We start from the raw sequence: 17,152 nt of genomic DNA on the forward strand, positions 1-17,152 counted from the left end.
TATATTGTATATACATTTTGTGATTTGATGATTTTTTTTTTCTTTTCCGTTACATTTAGTTGTTCTGAAAACTTTGAAGAATTTTCAGTGCATGTGCACTTTTGTCATGAGTTAATATGCTTTCTACTGAACTTCAGTGCCTGTGCACTTTTCTCATTTTTTCAATATGATCTGTACTCATTCTGTATACATTTTGTGATTTCCTGATAAGTTCAACACCTCAGTAAATGTGCACTTTTGTCATTTATCGATACGATTTGTATATACCTTTTTTTGTGATTTGCTCTGTATTCATTGTATATATTTTTGTCTTTGTCTGAAATATTTTGTACTCGGTGCATGTGCACCATATTCAATTTATGTTCTACCTCTGAATATTCTCTATAATTGTAAAGTTAATTAGTTAAGAAAAAATTTTGCCGTGATTGGCAAGTCCAAATGACTCACCATCGCTGCCAAATTTTTGCCCCCCCAGTGGAGGGTTATGAAACGCGTACGTTTCATAGGCAGCGATGGCGAGCCGCAGAATCTCTGACCAGAGAGCATGTAGTCAGTTCAGTTGCGAGGGAGTAATAGCGCGCGACAGTTCCGTGCTGTTGCGAGGAGTAGGTGTGAGTAGCGAGCCGCGAGAGTAAGTAGTCTGTTGCGAGATGCAGTTGCATGTAGGCAGCAGTCAGTGCTAGTAGCGCGCGAGAGACAGTCGGGTTGTGTGTGAGGAGTCGGCGGGCGCCGACATGGCTCTGGTCGGGATTCAGGACGAGGTATATTGTTAAATAAGGTAATGAAGCAGCTTTGCACATAGCTAATAATGTAATGGATCTTAACTGTAACTAATTTGTTCAAGAATCGCCCCAATAATAATTTCGTTTTGAAACCAACCATTTTTAACAAAGAATCCTTTTTTGAAGTAACATTGCCCTTGCATTTCCTTTAAAAAAAATAGGATTTACTTAATTTCAAAGAATTTTTACGAAGCATTTCCTCCAAGATATGGCGAAAAATAAGAGCAGATGCAGTTTTATTGAGGTAAGAATTTGAGTTTAATCAGGGCCCAAAGATCGACATTTCGGTCTATTTGTGTTTTCATTGTCATTGAGATTTCATTATCATTGTATTGTCTTACATTTTTGTGGGCAGCTTATACATGGGTTACATTTATATTTAATTATTGTATTTACAAAATTCTCCGGGGAGGTTACAATATATACGTGCAAAATTGTCATAAAAGTATAGTAAGCAATGGAAACGTTATAAATTATACGTTGTCGTGTTGGAAGTCAGATTTGGAAGCTGGAGAGATCTGTAAAGATTGATTAAGAGTCCCTAACCGCTCTTTCCACCAACCTGTCATCTTCTACAGTTGTGTACCCAGTGCAGAAGGCAGATCGTCGGTCGTGGGGTCTTCTTCGGCGCAGGCTGCGCTGCCGTCATCTCGAACTTAAACCTGTGTTTGTGCTTTTTTTGTGGGATGCCACTGCCCCAGGCTAGTCTCTGTGTCTGCGGAGGGCAAGATGTGCACTACCGACAATGATGGTAGGTGACACATCTCACTAACGTATCCTGTTTGTTTACATTTTAAAATATCACTTTTTACACTGTCTTTTACAACACTCGACATAGCCTTCTTAATAGTACGGTAACTTTTCTGACAACTTCCGATACGGAGTACGACATTTCCGTACGAAACTGAGGTACACGTCCGGCTCTGAAGAACACCCGAAACAGAGTGACTAGTGTACCTCAAGTACTTTGTCTCCCAGGCACGCCAGAGCGACCCGAAGGTGTCCGAAGCACTTCGGTTGTAATATCATTACTTTTATGTTTCTCAAAACTAGTGAAATTTAATAAACAAAAACGGTAGACTCGTAGGGTAATCATGAGACATTGTCGTACTGAAAAATGGGTTAAAGATAAAGAAAAGTGTATAAAAAATTAATAAGAGAAGTTAGGCGTTTTGGTACCAATGTGCCGACCAATTAGAAGCAATTTCAGTGCAATTGGTGGACTCTCGCACGGGAATGGTACACTCTGTAGCATCTCCTGCTTGTACCTCACTCTACTTTTGTAATATATGCTACTTGACGTGTATCAAGCTGCATCAAGGCGAGCGTCTAGTAAGATAAAATACACAACGTTTACAATGGAAAATAACAGTAAACAACGCATATTTTACAAATGGTCAATAGGGGACTGAAGCACTGTTTGCTCCGTGACAAACACACTAGAGCAGGAATGTGGTTAGCAAGGAATGTGAGCGGACACATGGCGGAATGTAGAGGATTTGTAAATGGATAATAGCAAGATTATGTATGTGTGGAGAAGGTGCCCATACCAGTAGTCATGGACACGTATTATGATTAAACAAGTGTGAAATTTCTCAGTAATGAAGCCGCCGGCCGTTGTGGCCGAGCGGTTCTGGGCGCTTCAGTCTGGAACCGCGCGACCGCTACGGTCGCAGGTTCGAATCCTGCCTCGGGCATGGATGTGTGTGACGTCCTTAGGTTAGTTAGGTTTAAGTAGTTCTAAGTTCTAGGGGACTGATGACCTCAGATGTTAAGTCCCATAGTCCTCAGAGCCAGTAATGAAGCCAAAGTTTCTGGCAAACCGACGTTGCTGGTGACATTTTTCTATGTAACAAGATCTATGGAACGGGCCTCAGCCGAACCATTGTTGCTTTTGTAACTAATAGCGTGAGAAATCAGTAAAAAATATATTTAAGCAATTACTGACTAAAAATTATACAAAAAGTAATGTTCCATTCTATCTAGCAACTTGCACAGTGAAACAAGATATGGTTTCTGTCAATGAATTGCACTAACTTAGATGGAGTGTGATAATTTATTATAATCAGTGTTGAATAAATGGGAGCGTATGAATCCAGGGTGACTGTGCTGACACGAATGTAAAAGTGATTTTTTTTATTCTTTTGATCCTACGGCTGCATTGCATTTGGTGTTCGCTTACTATGTTGAGAGTAACTTGGCGCTGTCGTTTCAAAGAACAGTGCTCATTTAATTTACATTTTTATGAAAAGTGTTTTACAAAATTTGTTTGTTTCGTTTTTATAAATTTATATGTGAAATATTTTTAGGCTATACTTTTATATGATTTTTGTGCCTCGTTGTGTGATTACGGAATGCTGAAAGACAGACCACAACCACTCCAGATATTAGCGTTATTATATTCCATATTTAACTTCTGAGTGAAAAATAGAAACAAATGTGTGTCGCTGCACAGCATCAGTAGTCAGTCTCTATACGCGGGTGGTGGTGATAGGATGTGATGTTAAATTTTTGCGGTGGGGTAGTGTTACTTTAACACAGTCATTCTTTGTTACGGGAACTGTCGTTTCGGAGGATATTTCAAAAATAATTCGTACGGTAGACCCTGATTTCAATGTTGTTTGAGAATTGTTTCACTACAAACGCCAATCCTCCGCTCCATATATTTGGGTGTTCAACATCGGCTGCATTCCAGACGTGTAGTGATGGAACATGTCAAACGCTACATCGTTAGCAAATGTGCGAGAATATTTATACTGGAAGATACTTGAAACTATCATGGTAACCGAAGTGACAGACTGGCTTCTACAACTTGTAATATAGACCTTTTGTAGTATAGCCCCTTGTAGCGAAAGTCATGGTAGAATGGTGTAGCTGGACACTGAGAAACTTCTTCTCTTGAACTACAGCTCCTGCATTCCATGGCAGACTTGTATAATTTCGAAGAAAAATCCTGGAGTGCAAATCTGTGAGGATGAAGTAACGGAAACCCGTGATCTACTTGGAGCATAAGAATATTTCAAGAATACGTTTGTGAGAACTGGAAACTGCCACCAAGAAGCATGCAGCTTAGCTGTTGCAAATTGAAAGTGTGAAGAATGTTGTGAGTACTCAGTTACGGGCCGGGAATATAAATGATACGTGTTTGATGTTCTGAGTTCAGAAAGTGAAAGAAAATCTATCGACAGGATTCGAACTCAGTAATATATGACAGATACACTTGCACATGAATCAGGAAAATTACGTGCACACTCCATGTTTAAGGGAAACATGGCGGAATATTCAGCTGCTTTAAGGCATTTTATCATTCTACAGCAGGTGGGAGTGTTGTAGGGTGTAAAGTAATTACAAACAACCCTGTAGAGGAAGTAGTGTTAGTGCTTAGTACAGGTTGTGGTGCATAAAACTGCACAGCATGGTGTCTGTCAGAATGCAAAATTTATTTGGCACTTGAGCTCCACTGATAATATATGCATATGGAAACTAAGATGGTGGCGTGGTGTCGGCGTTCTGGAAATCCTCCCACGGCACGGCCTTGTTCTTGTAGATGTCTGCGATGACTTTCGCCGAAGCCTTCTGCGTCCTGGGTCTCTCTGGATCGTCGTAGTCCACGGAGTGCAGTCCGAACTTCAGTCTGTGAAAAAGTGCTCTGCGCTATGCAGTGCTTATTGCTTGCCTCTAGTAAAAACATGGTAGCGAATCGTGGACATTAAAAGTTGTAACCATCCAACAACAGCGGGTTACACATGTTGGGAATTACTCACAGAACAGAAAATCTGTCGGGGAACAAACTGTAGGAGATGATGTTATTATTGCCAGAATTAAACTTAAATGGAGCTAGATGGGAGAAGTAGCGAGGTGAAAGTGTGACAGGTGAACGGCAGAGGTTCTGTGCGGGATTCTATACCTACTTCATCTACATTTACATATATTATACCATCCACTGTAATTAGTCTGACCGTGCCTTCGCTGCCCCTACGAAAATGATATGTAGGCGTTTGTAGTGTATTCCTAGATTCGTCACTTTACGCAATTACTTGAAACTTGTTTGCTTTTTCAGGATAGCTGGCTTCAATCTACAAGCGCCTCAGCTTCTTCAGCATCTCGGTGAAGCTCACTCTCAAACAAACGTTCAGCCAATCGCTTTTTTTTTTTTTGTATATTTTCAGAACCTCTGATAGTCTTGTTTGGCACAGCTCCCGTACACCCGATCAGTATTCTAGGATGGGTCGTACAACTGTTAGAAACCAATCTCTTTGCTAGACTCATTGCGTTCTCCCGCTGCCCAGTGAACGGACTGAAGTTTTGCCACCTGCTTTACCTACGATAGTTCCTATGTAACCATTCTATTTCAGGTCCCTACAAATTATTACACGCAGGTGCTTCGATAAGTTGACTGCTTCCAAATGAAGGTCAATAATATTTCGTCAGAGGATTCTACACATTTTTGAATTTTGTAAAGTGTGAAATTTCACATTTCTGAACATTTAAAGACAGCTGTGAATTATCGCACCACTTTGAAATTTTATCAGAAACTGTCTAATTATTTGTGTAGCCTCTTTTTTCAGATAGCGCTTAATTAAAGATAACTGAAGAGATGAGAAAATACAAAAACAAGTGGGTGTGTGACAAGGAAAAATAACTACAAAGTTGATCCAGCAAGTAAGTACTGTTTCGAAATTTATAAAAGATTAGCAGTTTCTTTTCATTTTTATTTTATTACGAAACGATCTATACACCTTAAACTGCTTTTCGAGATATTCACCATGCGAATTAAGGTGCGAGCGCTATCTTGGCAGCAATCGCTACCTACCTGCTTTGTAGAATTCTGGCGCCCAATTGCCTGGGCATCGTCATCACTTCCAAAGTGCCGGCTGGCAATAAATTTCTTGAGATGAGAAAACAAGTAGAAGTCGGACAGAGCTAGGTCCGGACTGTAAAGAAGACGACTGAATTGTCCCCAGCGAGAGGAATCAACCAGCGTCATCGTTACGAAGTGGGTATACGGATTGTCCTGCCCGAACACAATACCACAAATCGGTAAGTTGTCCATGTCCTCTGTTCTACCGCGCTCGCCATCATTTTTTCAGTGCCTCACAGTTACCTGCAGCGTTGATTGTTACGCCTCGTTCAATGCAGTCCACTAATGAAATTCCTTGACAGTCCCAAAACACGGTGCACATGAGTTTCCTTAAAGAAAGACTCGGCTTTGCTTCCTTGGGTATCGGGGAACCGGTATATCGCCATTCCAGTGGCCGCCGTTTCTTTTCCGGTGTCTTGTGACAAATTCATGTCTCATCAACTGTGACAATCCTTTTCAAAAAATCCTTTCCGTTTGTCGCGCAACGCTGCAAAAATTCCACGGCTGCTCCGTTACCTTTTTGAACGTCAGTTTTCGCTACCCATCGCAAACACAACTTTTTGTACTGCAAATGTTAAGTCACAGTGGCGTGTAATAAAGCCAGTGAAACATTTTGAAAATGCATTGACAAATCAGTAGTATTAACCGTTCTGTTGCAACGAACTTGCTTATCGACGCAGAGAACCAATTCTTCGGTAATCAACGACGGAAATCCCACTGCGTCCCTCATCGTGGATATTTTTACTTCTTTCGTTAAACATCCTAACGAAAACTCGTACTCTACCTTCACTTCTCACGTGCTTTTCGTAAGTTTCACGTATCTACCGATAATTGTTACATGATCGCACTTTCTCGCATTCAGAAACTTGGTAATGGCTCTCAATTCACAGCTGACGGGCCGATCCTTTATTTCAAGCATGATCACTGACCAATAATGATTTCGGGCGTTTTCATAATGAAATAAAATACGAAGGTTGTCCAGAAAGTAAGTTCCGATCGGTCGCTAAATGGAAACCACTGCGGAAATCAGAAACATTTTATTTGCAATAGTTAGCTACACTTGAAGAAATAAAAACTTTAAGGTTGGCCGATGACATTGTAATTCTGTCAGAGACAGCAAAGTACTTCGAAGAGCAGCTGAACGGAATGGACAGTGTGTTGAAAGGAGGATAAAAGATGAACATCAACAAAAGCAAAACGAGGATAATGGAATGTAGTCGAATTAAGTCGGATGATGCTGAGGGAAATAGTTTAGGATATGAGACACTTAAAGTAGTAAATGAGTTTTGCTATTTGGGGAGCAAAATAACTGACGATGGTCGAAGAAGAGAGGATATAAAATGCAGACTAGCAATGGCAAGGAAAGCGTTTCTGAAGGAGAGAAATTTGTTAACATCGAGTATAGATTTGAGCGTCAGGAAGTCGTTTCTGAAAGTATTTGTATGGAGTGTGGCCATGTATGGAAGTGAAACATGGAAGATAGTTAGTTTGGAGAAGAAGAGAATAGAAGCTTTCGAAATGTGGTGCTACAGAAGAATGCTGAAGATTAGATGGGTAGATCACGTAACTAATGAGGAGGTATTGCATAGAATTGGAGAGAAGAGGCATCAAGGGATCACCAATTTAGTGTTGGAGGGCAGCGTGGAGGGTAAAAATCGTAGAGGGAGACCTAGAAACTAAGCAGATTCAGAAGGATGTAGGCAGTAGTACATACTGGGAGATAAAGGAGCTTGCAGAGGATAGAGCAGTATGGAGAGCTGCATCAAGCCAGTCTCAGGACTGAAGACCACAACAATAACAGCTACACCTTCCAGATGCTTCTCTACACACTCGCCGCTCCGACTTCGACATTTGTCGGAGCGTTATACCAAATTTCCAACACCATCGTCATAGGAGGCAGCTGCCTGCGCTTTCTGATAATTCTCTACACTGGTCTATAGCGCGCAGCCTGCTCCCAAGTGTTGTCTTCGTATCCAGCGTTTCATGTGAAGAGAGATGATACTCAGGACGAGCCAATTACGGTTGTGTTGTGGGTCATCGAACACTTCACATCGAAAAGGCTGCAGGAGTGTCTTCACTGCCCCTGCAGAGTGCTGCTGAGAATTGCCATGAAGCAGGAAGTGCGTGGCAGTTGTGTCAGGTGGGATGCATTCTTTAAGGCGAAGCCTCTCAGCGATCCCTCCTAGACATCATTGTTCAATGCACCTTTACTTGCTCACAGTGCGCTCACAACTGAAAAGAGCGTCTTGATGCGATCGACAATCAGACTAGAGACACTATCAAACACATCTGTGCGAAGCTTCATTGGGTTTTCACTGTGGTGTCCCTTTCGCGACCGATCGGAACTTACTTTCTGGACAACCCCCGTAGCTAAATTACTTCGTTATCAAGTTCAAGGATGTAAATGCCCACTTGCGACAATCCTGAAGTCAGATGGGCTGGAGACATCCACAAACACTACTTAGTTTCTGGTTCAGCTCTGTATGTGCAGGAACGTAGTTGCGTATCGCCGCCAAATGTAATTCACAGAAATTTTCTAGCTGTGGACGTTAAATGGGTCATGGTGTATGTAAGTAGTGCAACACAGAATGGCCATTGATTTCTGAGAAAAATTGCAGTAATACACACGACAGCGGGAAAAAATCGCGTCACCAAACAATAATTAATGTAGAGTAATGAAATTTAGGGAATACACTGTTTAGGTAACATATTTAAGTGATTAATATTGCAAGGTGACAGGTTAATGTAAGGGCATGATATGCCACAGCAAATGTAGAATGCTGGTACATTAACAACTGCTGTAGCAGCCAGAATGTTGAATGTTAGCCAGAAAACGTGCATGCATTGTGTTGCGCAGGTGCCGGATGTCAGTTTGCGGGATGGAGTTCTATGCCTGTTGCACTCGGTCAGTCAATACAGGGAGTGTTAATGCTGTTTGTGAATGACGCTGGAGTTCTTGTCTGTTGAAATCACATGTGTGCTCGATTGGAGGCAGATTTAGTGATCGAGCAGCCAAGGAAACATGTGATGGGTTACAACAGCGGTATGTGGACGAGCGTTATCGTGCTGGAAAACATGCCCAGTGATTCTATTCACGAATGGCAGCACAACAAGTCGAATCAGCAAACTGATCTACAGATTTGTTGTTAGAGTGTATGGGATAGCCGGAGAGTGCTCCTGCTACCATACGAAATCGCACCCCATACTATAACTCCAGGGGCAGGTCCGCTGTGGGTAGCATGCCAACAGGATGGTTGCAGGCACTCAACTGGCTCCTTCTAACCAACACACGGTCATCTCTGTCACTGAGGCAGAGACAGCTTTCATCATAAACCACAACAGACCTCCACCCTGCCCTCCACTGACCTTTCGCTTGCCACCACTCAAGTCGAAAATGACGGGTGGTTTGGTATCAGTGGTAAGCACGCTATAGGGCGTCTGGCTCGGAACTGTCCTGAAAGTAATTGATTCATAATAGGTCGTTGTGTCACTGTGATACCAAATGCTAATCAAATTGCTGCTGCAGATGAAGTACGATGCGCCAGAACCATACGCCGAAAACGATTGTCTTCCCATTCGGTAGCGTCACCTGACCAGTCCGGAGCCCAGTCTTCCTGAGACCGTACAGTTTCTTGACCACCGCTGCCAGCAATCATGTACAGTGGCTACATTCCTGCCAAGTCTCTCTATAGTATCGCAGAACGAACATGCATATTTTCGTAACCCTATTAAACAACCTCGTTCAAAATCAGTACGGTATTAATAATGGCGTCTTTGTCGCCTTATATGTTCATATGTGTGTGAAATCTTATGGGATTTAACTTCTAAGGTCATCAGTCCCTACGCTTACACACTACTTAACCTAAATTATCCTAAGCACAAACACACACACCCATGCCCGAGGGAAGACTCGAACCTCCGCCGGGATCTTGTCGCCTTAAAGGCAATCTTGAAAAACATGAACTCACGACATTCAATCTCAAAGGTAACTAACGCTCACGACCGTTACAGCCTTTATTTAAAGCAAACCTGATTTGAATTCTCATGCTGGTGCTACTATTGCGACTCTTATGAGACTTTCGTGAAATCTGAACAGACATCGTCTTTCAGTTGCAGAAACACGCCTAGCAACGTTCGTTTATGTCGCTCAACTCCTTCTTACTGTAGCGATTTTCAACAGCTAATAATAGATTAAGAAATGAACATAATACGAATCCTGCCTTGGGCATGGATGTGTGTGATGTCCTTAGGATAGACAGGTTTAAGTAGTTCTAAATTCTAGGGGACTGATGACCTTAGAAGTTGAGTCCCATAGTGCTCAGAGCCTTTTGAGCCAGTACGAGATCGAAGATTATACACATCAGTGCAAGAGCTTTTTGCAGAGATGCTCCTACAAGTTGCAAGTAGAAACAGGTAGTGCAGTGGCAGTAACAGTGAAATTATGGTGAGGCAGTGCACTGGTATTAGTGTATCCATCACATCTGGCAAGGGGAAAATAAAGGAGGTAATGCCAGGAAAGTTTTACATGCACATTTCAGTGCTACGCAGAAATCTAAACAGGCAATGTGTTGCACTTATCTGCTATGAGGTTTCATCTAACTCTGCATTCTTCATCATTATTAGCGACAATACTCACGAGTAGCCATATATCCATTCAAGGTTGTCGATGAGGCTCCAGTGCGTGTAGCCAATCATTGGAACACCATCCTCGTTGATGGCGCGCAAGATAGCTGATATGTAGCCCTGCAACAAACAAGAGAGTCATTATGATGTCATGAAGAATCGCTGTCTACATCTGGATGGATGTATTCATTTTGTTCCAGCTGTCGTGCAGTATGGATATCCGAGCGACTGGTGGAACACTGGTAAAACATGTCTGGATATTACCAGAACTTACAACACGCCGAAAGTTTTTGTTCAACGGTCCCCCATCAACATTCGTCACTGTGATCTAAAGCGTCAGACTATCTAATTTGGACACTGACGGCTTAGTTATGGAGAAATGGAACGTGATTGATTCCAGCCTTTAGGTATATTTGGTAGTTACCTGAAGAAAAAATAGCTCCCCCTCATAAGCGATCTCACTGCTGAGGTCCAGAATCAAATGCTTGATGGAGGATCAGTGGTTGGAAATGTGGGGCAAAAAGCGGCAATCAGTGAAGTCAATTATCCGGCCCAGGCATAGCTGCTCCTAGTCACTGACACGTGACAAATACTGTCTGTTTCGCCGCCCTGTCATAGATAGGTGCCATTCTTAATGGGAGAGACATATGATGTATAAACAGCAATAAGATCCATCTTCAAACAGTGGTTGCATTGTTTGTCGTTCAGAGGATAGTTCATTTTTTGTCTGGCGATCCCCCCTCTGTTTCTGTTACACGATCATTTTCTAGAATTTTTCGTTGTCTAATCGACTGTCTTTTGTGATATTGGCAAAAAAATACTTAATATGTTTTTCAATACTGGATTAATTTTGAACATCATTTTGTGGAGCTTTCGTCTTGAAAGATTTTTCTTGCCGTTTTCTTTTTCTTTTGGTATTTTGACAACCTCATCACTTCGGACCAATTCATTTTCTTAAGGTTTTTTTTATCCCTATCCACCATTATTTCATTCTCATAGTTTGAAACCTTCTTCTCCCTTGTGGCCATGTTGTTCCGGTTCTGTGTCTAATTGAGTTCTGGAAAATTAAGCCAATCTCAGTGTTTGATTTGAATGTCAGCCTGTTGAAAAATCTCTGTTTCCTGTATTTCCCTTTTTTCCAAGTCCGTCTGTAATCCTCGGATACAGGGTACTTTTGTTCTCTTGTTCACAAGAAACTGTATTATCTGTTGCGTCAGTCTCCCGTGATCTGTTCTAAGGACGCGTCCTTTTCCTGACGGTGTGCAAAACCCTCAGTATCGTGGTACTCAGTTCTCGGTTTGCCTGTATTCTTTAGTCCTCTGTTCTTCGAGGTCCCATCTTTATCCTGAGAATCCTTCGTTACACAAGATCTAGCTTCCTAAGCAGTTCTCTTCTTCCAAGGGTAAAACTTTCTCCTATGCACAAGCCTCAGGGCGATTCACTGTATGGTAACATCTTAATTTTGTGTTTATCGAAATATTCTTCTTATGCTTAATAATCGTCCTTTTTAGTACGCACGGACTTCGAACGTGGTCGCGTGATTGGGTTTCACCTGTGTCATACGTCTGTACGCGAGATGTCCACACTCCTGAACATCCCCAGGTAAACTGTTTCTGATGTGATAGTGAAGTGGAAACGTGAAGGGACACGTACAGCACAAAAGCGTACAGGTCGACCTCGTCTGTTGACTGACAGAGACCGCCGACAGTTGAAGAGGGTCGTAATGTGTAACAGGCAGACGTCTATACAGATCATCACCCAAGAATTCCAAACTGCATCAGAGTGCAGTGTAAGTACTATGACAGTTAGGCGGGAGGTGAGAGAACTTTGATTTCATGGTCGAGCGGCTGCTCGTAAGCCACACATCACGCCGGTAAATGCCAAACGAGGTCTCGCTTGTTGCAAGGAGCATAAACATTGGACGATTGAACAGTGGATAAACGTTGTGTGGAGTGACGAATCACGGTACACAATGTGGCGATCCGATGGCAGGGTATGGATATGGCGAATGCACGGTGAACTTCATCTGCAGGCGTTTGTAGCGCCAATAGTAAAATTCGGAGGCGGTGGTGTCATTGTGTGGTTGTGCACCCCTTGTTGTTTTGCGTGACACTGTCACAGCACAGGCCTACATTGATGTTTGAAGTACCTTCTTGCTTCCCACTGTTGAAGAGCAATTCGGAGATGGCAATTAAGCACATGTTTATAATGCTCGGCCTGTGGCGGAGTGGTTACACGACAATAACATCCCTATAATGGACTGGCCTGAACAGAGTCCTGACCTGAATCCTACAGAACATCTTTGGGATGTTTTGAAACGCCGACTTCGTGCCAGACGTCACCGACCGACATCGATACCTCTCCTCAGTGCAGCACCCATAAAACCTTCCTGCACCTGACTGAATTTGTGCGTGAGAGAGTGCAAGCTGTCATCGAGGTGGGCCAACGCCATATTGAATTCCAGCATTACCGATGAGGGAGTCACGAACTTGTAACTCATTTTCAGCGAGGTGTCCGGATACTTTTGATCACATAATGTACGAGGGCAGTTCAATAAGTAATGCAACACATTTTTTTTCTGAAACATGGGTTGCTTTATTCAGCATTGAAATACACCAGGTTATTCCCCAGTCTTTCAGCTACACAACACTATTTTTCAACGTAATCTCCATTCAATGCTACGGCCTTACGCCACCTTGAAATGAGGGCCTGTATGCCTGCACGGTACCATTCCACTGGTCGATGTCGGAGCCAACGTCGTACTGCATCAATAACTTCTTCATCATCCGCGTAGTGCCTCCCACGGATTGCGTCCTTCATTGGGCCAAACATATGGAAATCCGACGGTGCGAGATCGGGGCTGTAGGGTGCATGAGGAAGAACAGTCCACTGAAGTTTTGTGAGCTCCTCTCGGGTGCGAAGACTTGTGTGAGGTCTTGCGTTGTCATGAAGAAGGAGAAGTTCGTTCAGATTTTTGTGCCTACGAACACGCTGAAGTCGTTTCTTAAAATTCTGAAGAGTAGCACAATACACTTCAGAGTTGATCGTTTGACCATGGGGAAGGACATCGAACAGAATAACCCCTTCAGCGTCCCAGAAGACTGTAACCATGACTTTACCGGCTGAGGGTATGGCTTTAAACTTTTTCTTGGTAGGGGAGTGGGTGTGGCGCCACTCCATTGATTGCCGTTTTGTTTCAGGTTCGAAGTGATGAACCCATGTTTCATCGCCTGTAACAATCTTTGACAAGAAATTGTCACCCTCAGCCACATGACGAGCAAGCAATTCCGCACAGATGGTTCTCCTTTGCTCTTTATGGTGTTCGGTTAGACAACGACGGACCCAGCGGGAACAAACCTTTGAATATCCCAACTGGTGAACAATTGTGACAGCACTACCAACAGAGATGTCAAGTTGAGCACTGAGTTGTTTGATGGTGATCCGTCGATCATCTCGAACGAGTGTGTTCGCACGCTCCGCCATTGCAGGAGTCACAGCTGTGCACGGCCGGCCCGCACGCGGGCTTTTGTCCACTGCCAGATCACCGTAGACATTCTGCAAGCGCCTATGAATATATGAGATGCCCTGGTTTTCCGCCAAAAGAAACTCGATCACTGCCCGTTGTTTGCAACGCACATCCGTTACAGACGCCATTTTAACAGCTCCGTACAGCGCTGCCACCTGATGGAAGTCAATGAAACTATACGAGACGAAGCGGGAATGTTTGAAAATATTCCACAAGAAATTTCCGGTTTTTTCAACCAAAATTGGCCGAGAAAAAAAATGTGTTGCATTACTTATTGAACTGCCCTCGTAGATCGATTTTCATTCCATAAGCATCCCGGAAAGCTGTATTTTTGTCATTATGGGTTTGAGCTCTTATTCATTCTTCACTGAGGGGATCATATTGTCTTCAGATATACAACATCAAACTAACTAACTTTCAGTTGTTATCCCTTTGTACTTTATCATTAACTGCTTATCTTATATCATAAACACATTCTGAAATGAGTGGAAATCGGCTTCACGTCTGTCTTACACCTTTTCCCAGTTCTACTGAACTGCTATCTCGCGCCTTTACTCTGACTGCTGCCTTTTGTTTTAAGCACAGGGAACTACTCGTAGTAAGTCCTCCGTCTTTCTAATCCACACTAATTTTCCTCATAATGTTTACAAGTTTCTACCGTTCCATGTGTTCAAAATCAGTCATTAGCTTTATAAAACACAAAGAGAGCCTTCTCGTTCTCAGCAGGTACAGGGATTTGACACAAATGAGGAAACACCACAAGCAAAACACATTATAATGCCTAATACGGTGCAGGGATCCCGTTTGAATCCAAAACAACTTCCAGTCGTCTCAGAATGGAGAATTATAGGTCCTGTACTGTTTGCAAGTGAAACCCTGCAAAATAGTGCCGAATTCAGGTAAGGATGATGGATGTGGTTATCGATTTTGCATCATTGTCTCCAAACTAGACCAAAAAGGCTCAATAATAATGAGACCTGGTGACTGTTGTGACCAGGGGAGATTTCTCATCATGCTTACAAAACCAGTCCTGGACGATGAGGACGATGTGAACCGGGGAGCTTTCGCCCTGGAACACAGCAGCACAATCAGGGAACAAACGCTGTGCCGTGGAATGGACCTGATCAGCCAGATTGGTCATATTCTGTCGCAGTAATGCTACCTTGCAGAGTAACCACGGGGGCCGTGGAATGCCCGAATCATCTCCGAACCTCTGCCATGTTTCTCTGTTTGGGTTCCAATTCTTCCAGATATTGGAAACAGTATGAAGCAACACTCGCCCGACCAAACGACTTCCTTGCATTGTTCAACAGTCCGTTTTTATGGCTTCGGCACGACGGTTTCAAGTGACAGACATTTGCACCACTGATGACTGGTTTTGGAATTCCAGCACGCTCTGCAGTTCCACGCTTATCGAGCTCTCTTCGTACTGTTTCGATGATGAGAGGCTTCGCGAAAGCAACATTTAGCTCTGCAGCGATTTTCGCAGCTGTCGTCGTCTTTATTTTTCTTCGCATTCCTCTTCAATGACCATCCGTGACGATCGCTTAACATACACTTTCGACCGCGTTGTGAGTTAGCGGACGACATTTTTCCGCCCTATGATATTTACGATATTGCAGTGCCTGTGTTATTCCGAATTACAATGTAAAGTTTCCCAGTTTTCCCTATATAAATCTGTGATCCCTTGGTTACTGAAGATCCCAGGATTCGTGTACCAACAATTTCCCCACGTTCGAATTCACTTAGCTACGACATAACGTACGAACAACTACACAGGACGCTGTTGCGATGTGTTGAAGACGCTGCACAGGCGACTCGTGCCCGAATACAAGCAGGGCAATCTGCAGCTCAGGCCAGTATCTGTACTTACGTTCAAGCATGACTTTTTCGCGGAGTTTCTATATTTGCTCCCAAGCTCCATTTCTCACTTAGGTCCATGTCAGTCCCATTGTATCTCTTGTCACTCTCTTTCTCCTCAAGAAAAGCTAAGGAAAGCTGCATTGTTCAGAAACTAGATTCTCCAATCTTTTGTTCCTTTGCCCTAGGTGATATAACGTTATTTGTTCGATGGTTACCATGTTTCCTAATCCTTTCTTTCATTTGAGTGTGATCATTCCTGTTACCAAGAACTTCGTCTTGCGCCATTCGAATGCGCCAGGTTTACTTTCATACCGTAATTACTTCTTTCAGCAGTTCTTCATACAAGGATTCGAGTGCTGCACACAATAAATGCCAGTAGTCGGGACGGATTCTCCGTGGTACCGTGTCTGTCTTGGATGTTTCGTTGACACTATCCTTCTCAATTCTTACCTTCTTTTGTTTCTCTGAGCTGCCTGGTCTGAAACTGACGTCGAAAATAGGACGAGAATGTTGACTGACTCCTGTGGAGAGCAACCACACTCACCCTGAGGTAGTGGACGCGGCCCGTGTCGTTGAGCACACCAGGGGGGTCCACCCAGCCGTTCTCCGTGACGAAGATGGGGTAACCGGGGTAGGAGTCGTGCACCCAGTTGAGGAGCTTCCGGAGTCCCCATGGAACGTCCTGAAACAAAGGAGGCACCCCCCACTCACAGAGCCTTTATAAAGATGACAAACGAATTACTCCTGAAGGAACATTTATTTATTTAATTAATTATTTACTTGCTTAACCTGATCTGCTTAGGGCCATCTGGCCCCCTCTTAAATAGGACCAGGGACTTACATATACAGTACCTACTTACATAATGGTTACCTAAGAAATAACTATTTTAATATGACAAATAGTATTAAAATCATTTGAGTGCCTGAAGTGGCAGAGTGAGTAAATTATACTATGAAATAATAAAGTTAATACTGACAGTGTTTGCACTACTGCAGTTGCTGCCACTAACAGTGCTAATAATAATAATAACAATAATATTAATAATGACATTAATAACAATAATGGTAGTGTTAGATATAATAAGAATTTATGGGTGTGCAAAATAGATATTGACTGATATAGCAAGGACTGGGAAAAGGAAATTTAAAAAGACTGCATCGGTTAGGAATACTGGGAAATGAGGAACATCACGTTAGAAAGAGGGATGTATTAAGAGTAATGCGTGCACACGGGGACAGTGGCAACCCTTACTGCCCCTTCAGTAGATATGTCATTCAGTGTCTTCTGAACCTGGAGGCGTTATTTAGTTCTCTAATATAATGCCGGGAGTCATTCCTTCCTCCTGCTGACAAGGAATTCAAGATGGTGACTGAACGATGGAGCGGCACAGAAAGGATTTTGCTCTGATCGGAACACGTGATTCTGTCGTGTTGTTCAGGCAAGAGCGTCAAGCTCGAGAAGATAGGCAAGGGAAAGTATTCACTGATAAGACAGTA

General features: G+C 43.0%; 1 protein-coding gene across 1 annotated transcript in view; it reads right to left on the reverse strand.

Annotated features, from left to right (window-relative positions):
- Window positions 1-4,265: 4,265 nt before the first annotated feature.
- The window catches only part of LOC126095712 (myrosinase 1-like), a 59,546-nt gene continuing 46,659 nt past the window's right edge, over window positions 4,266-17,152 (reverse strand). The window contains exons 9-11 of the mRNA XM_049910462.1: window positions 16,200-16,337; window positions 10,280-10,386; window positions 4,266-4,416 (exon numbers count right to left, since the gene is read on the reverse strand). Of these exons, the coding sequence (XP_049766419.1) occupies window positions 4,266-4,416; window positions 10,280-10,386; window positions 16,200-16,337 (396 nt within the window). The remainder of the gene's footprint in view (window positions 4,417-10,279; window positions 10,387-16,199; window positions 16,338-17,152) is intronic.

Source organism: Schistocerca cancellata, chromosome 8 (assembly GCF_023864275.1).
Source record: "Schistocerca cancellata isolate TAMUIC-IGC-003103 chromosome 8, iqSchCanc2.1, whole genome shotgun sequence".
NCBI lineage: Eukaryota > Metazoa > Arthropoda > Insecta > Orthoptera > Acrididae > Schistocerca > Schistocerca cancellata.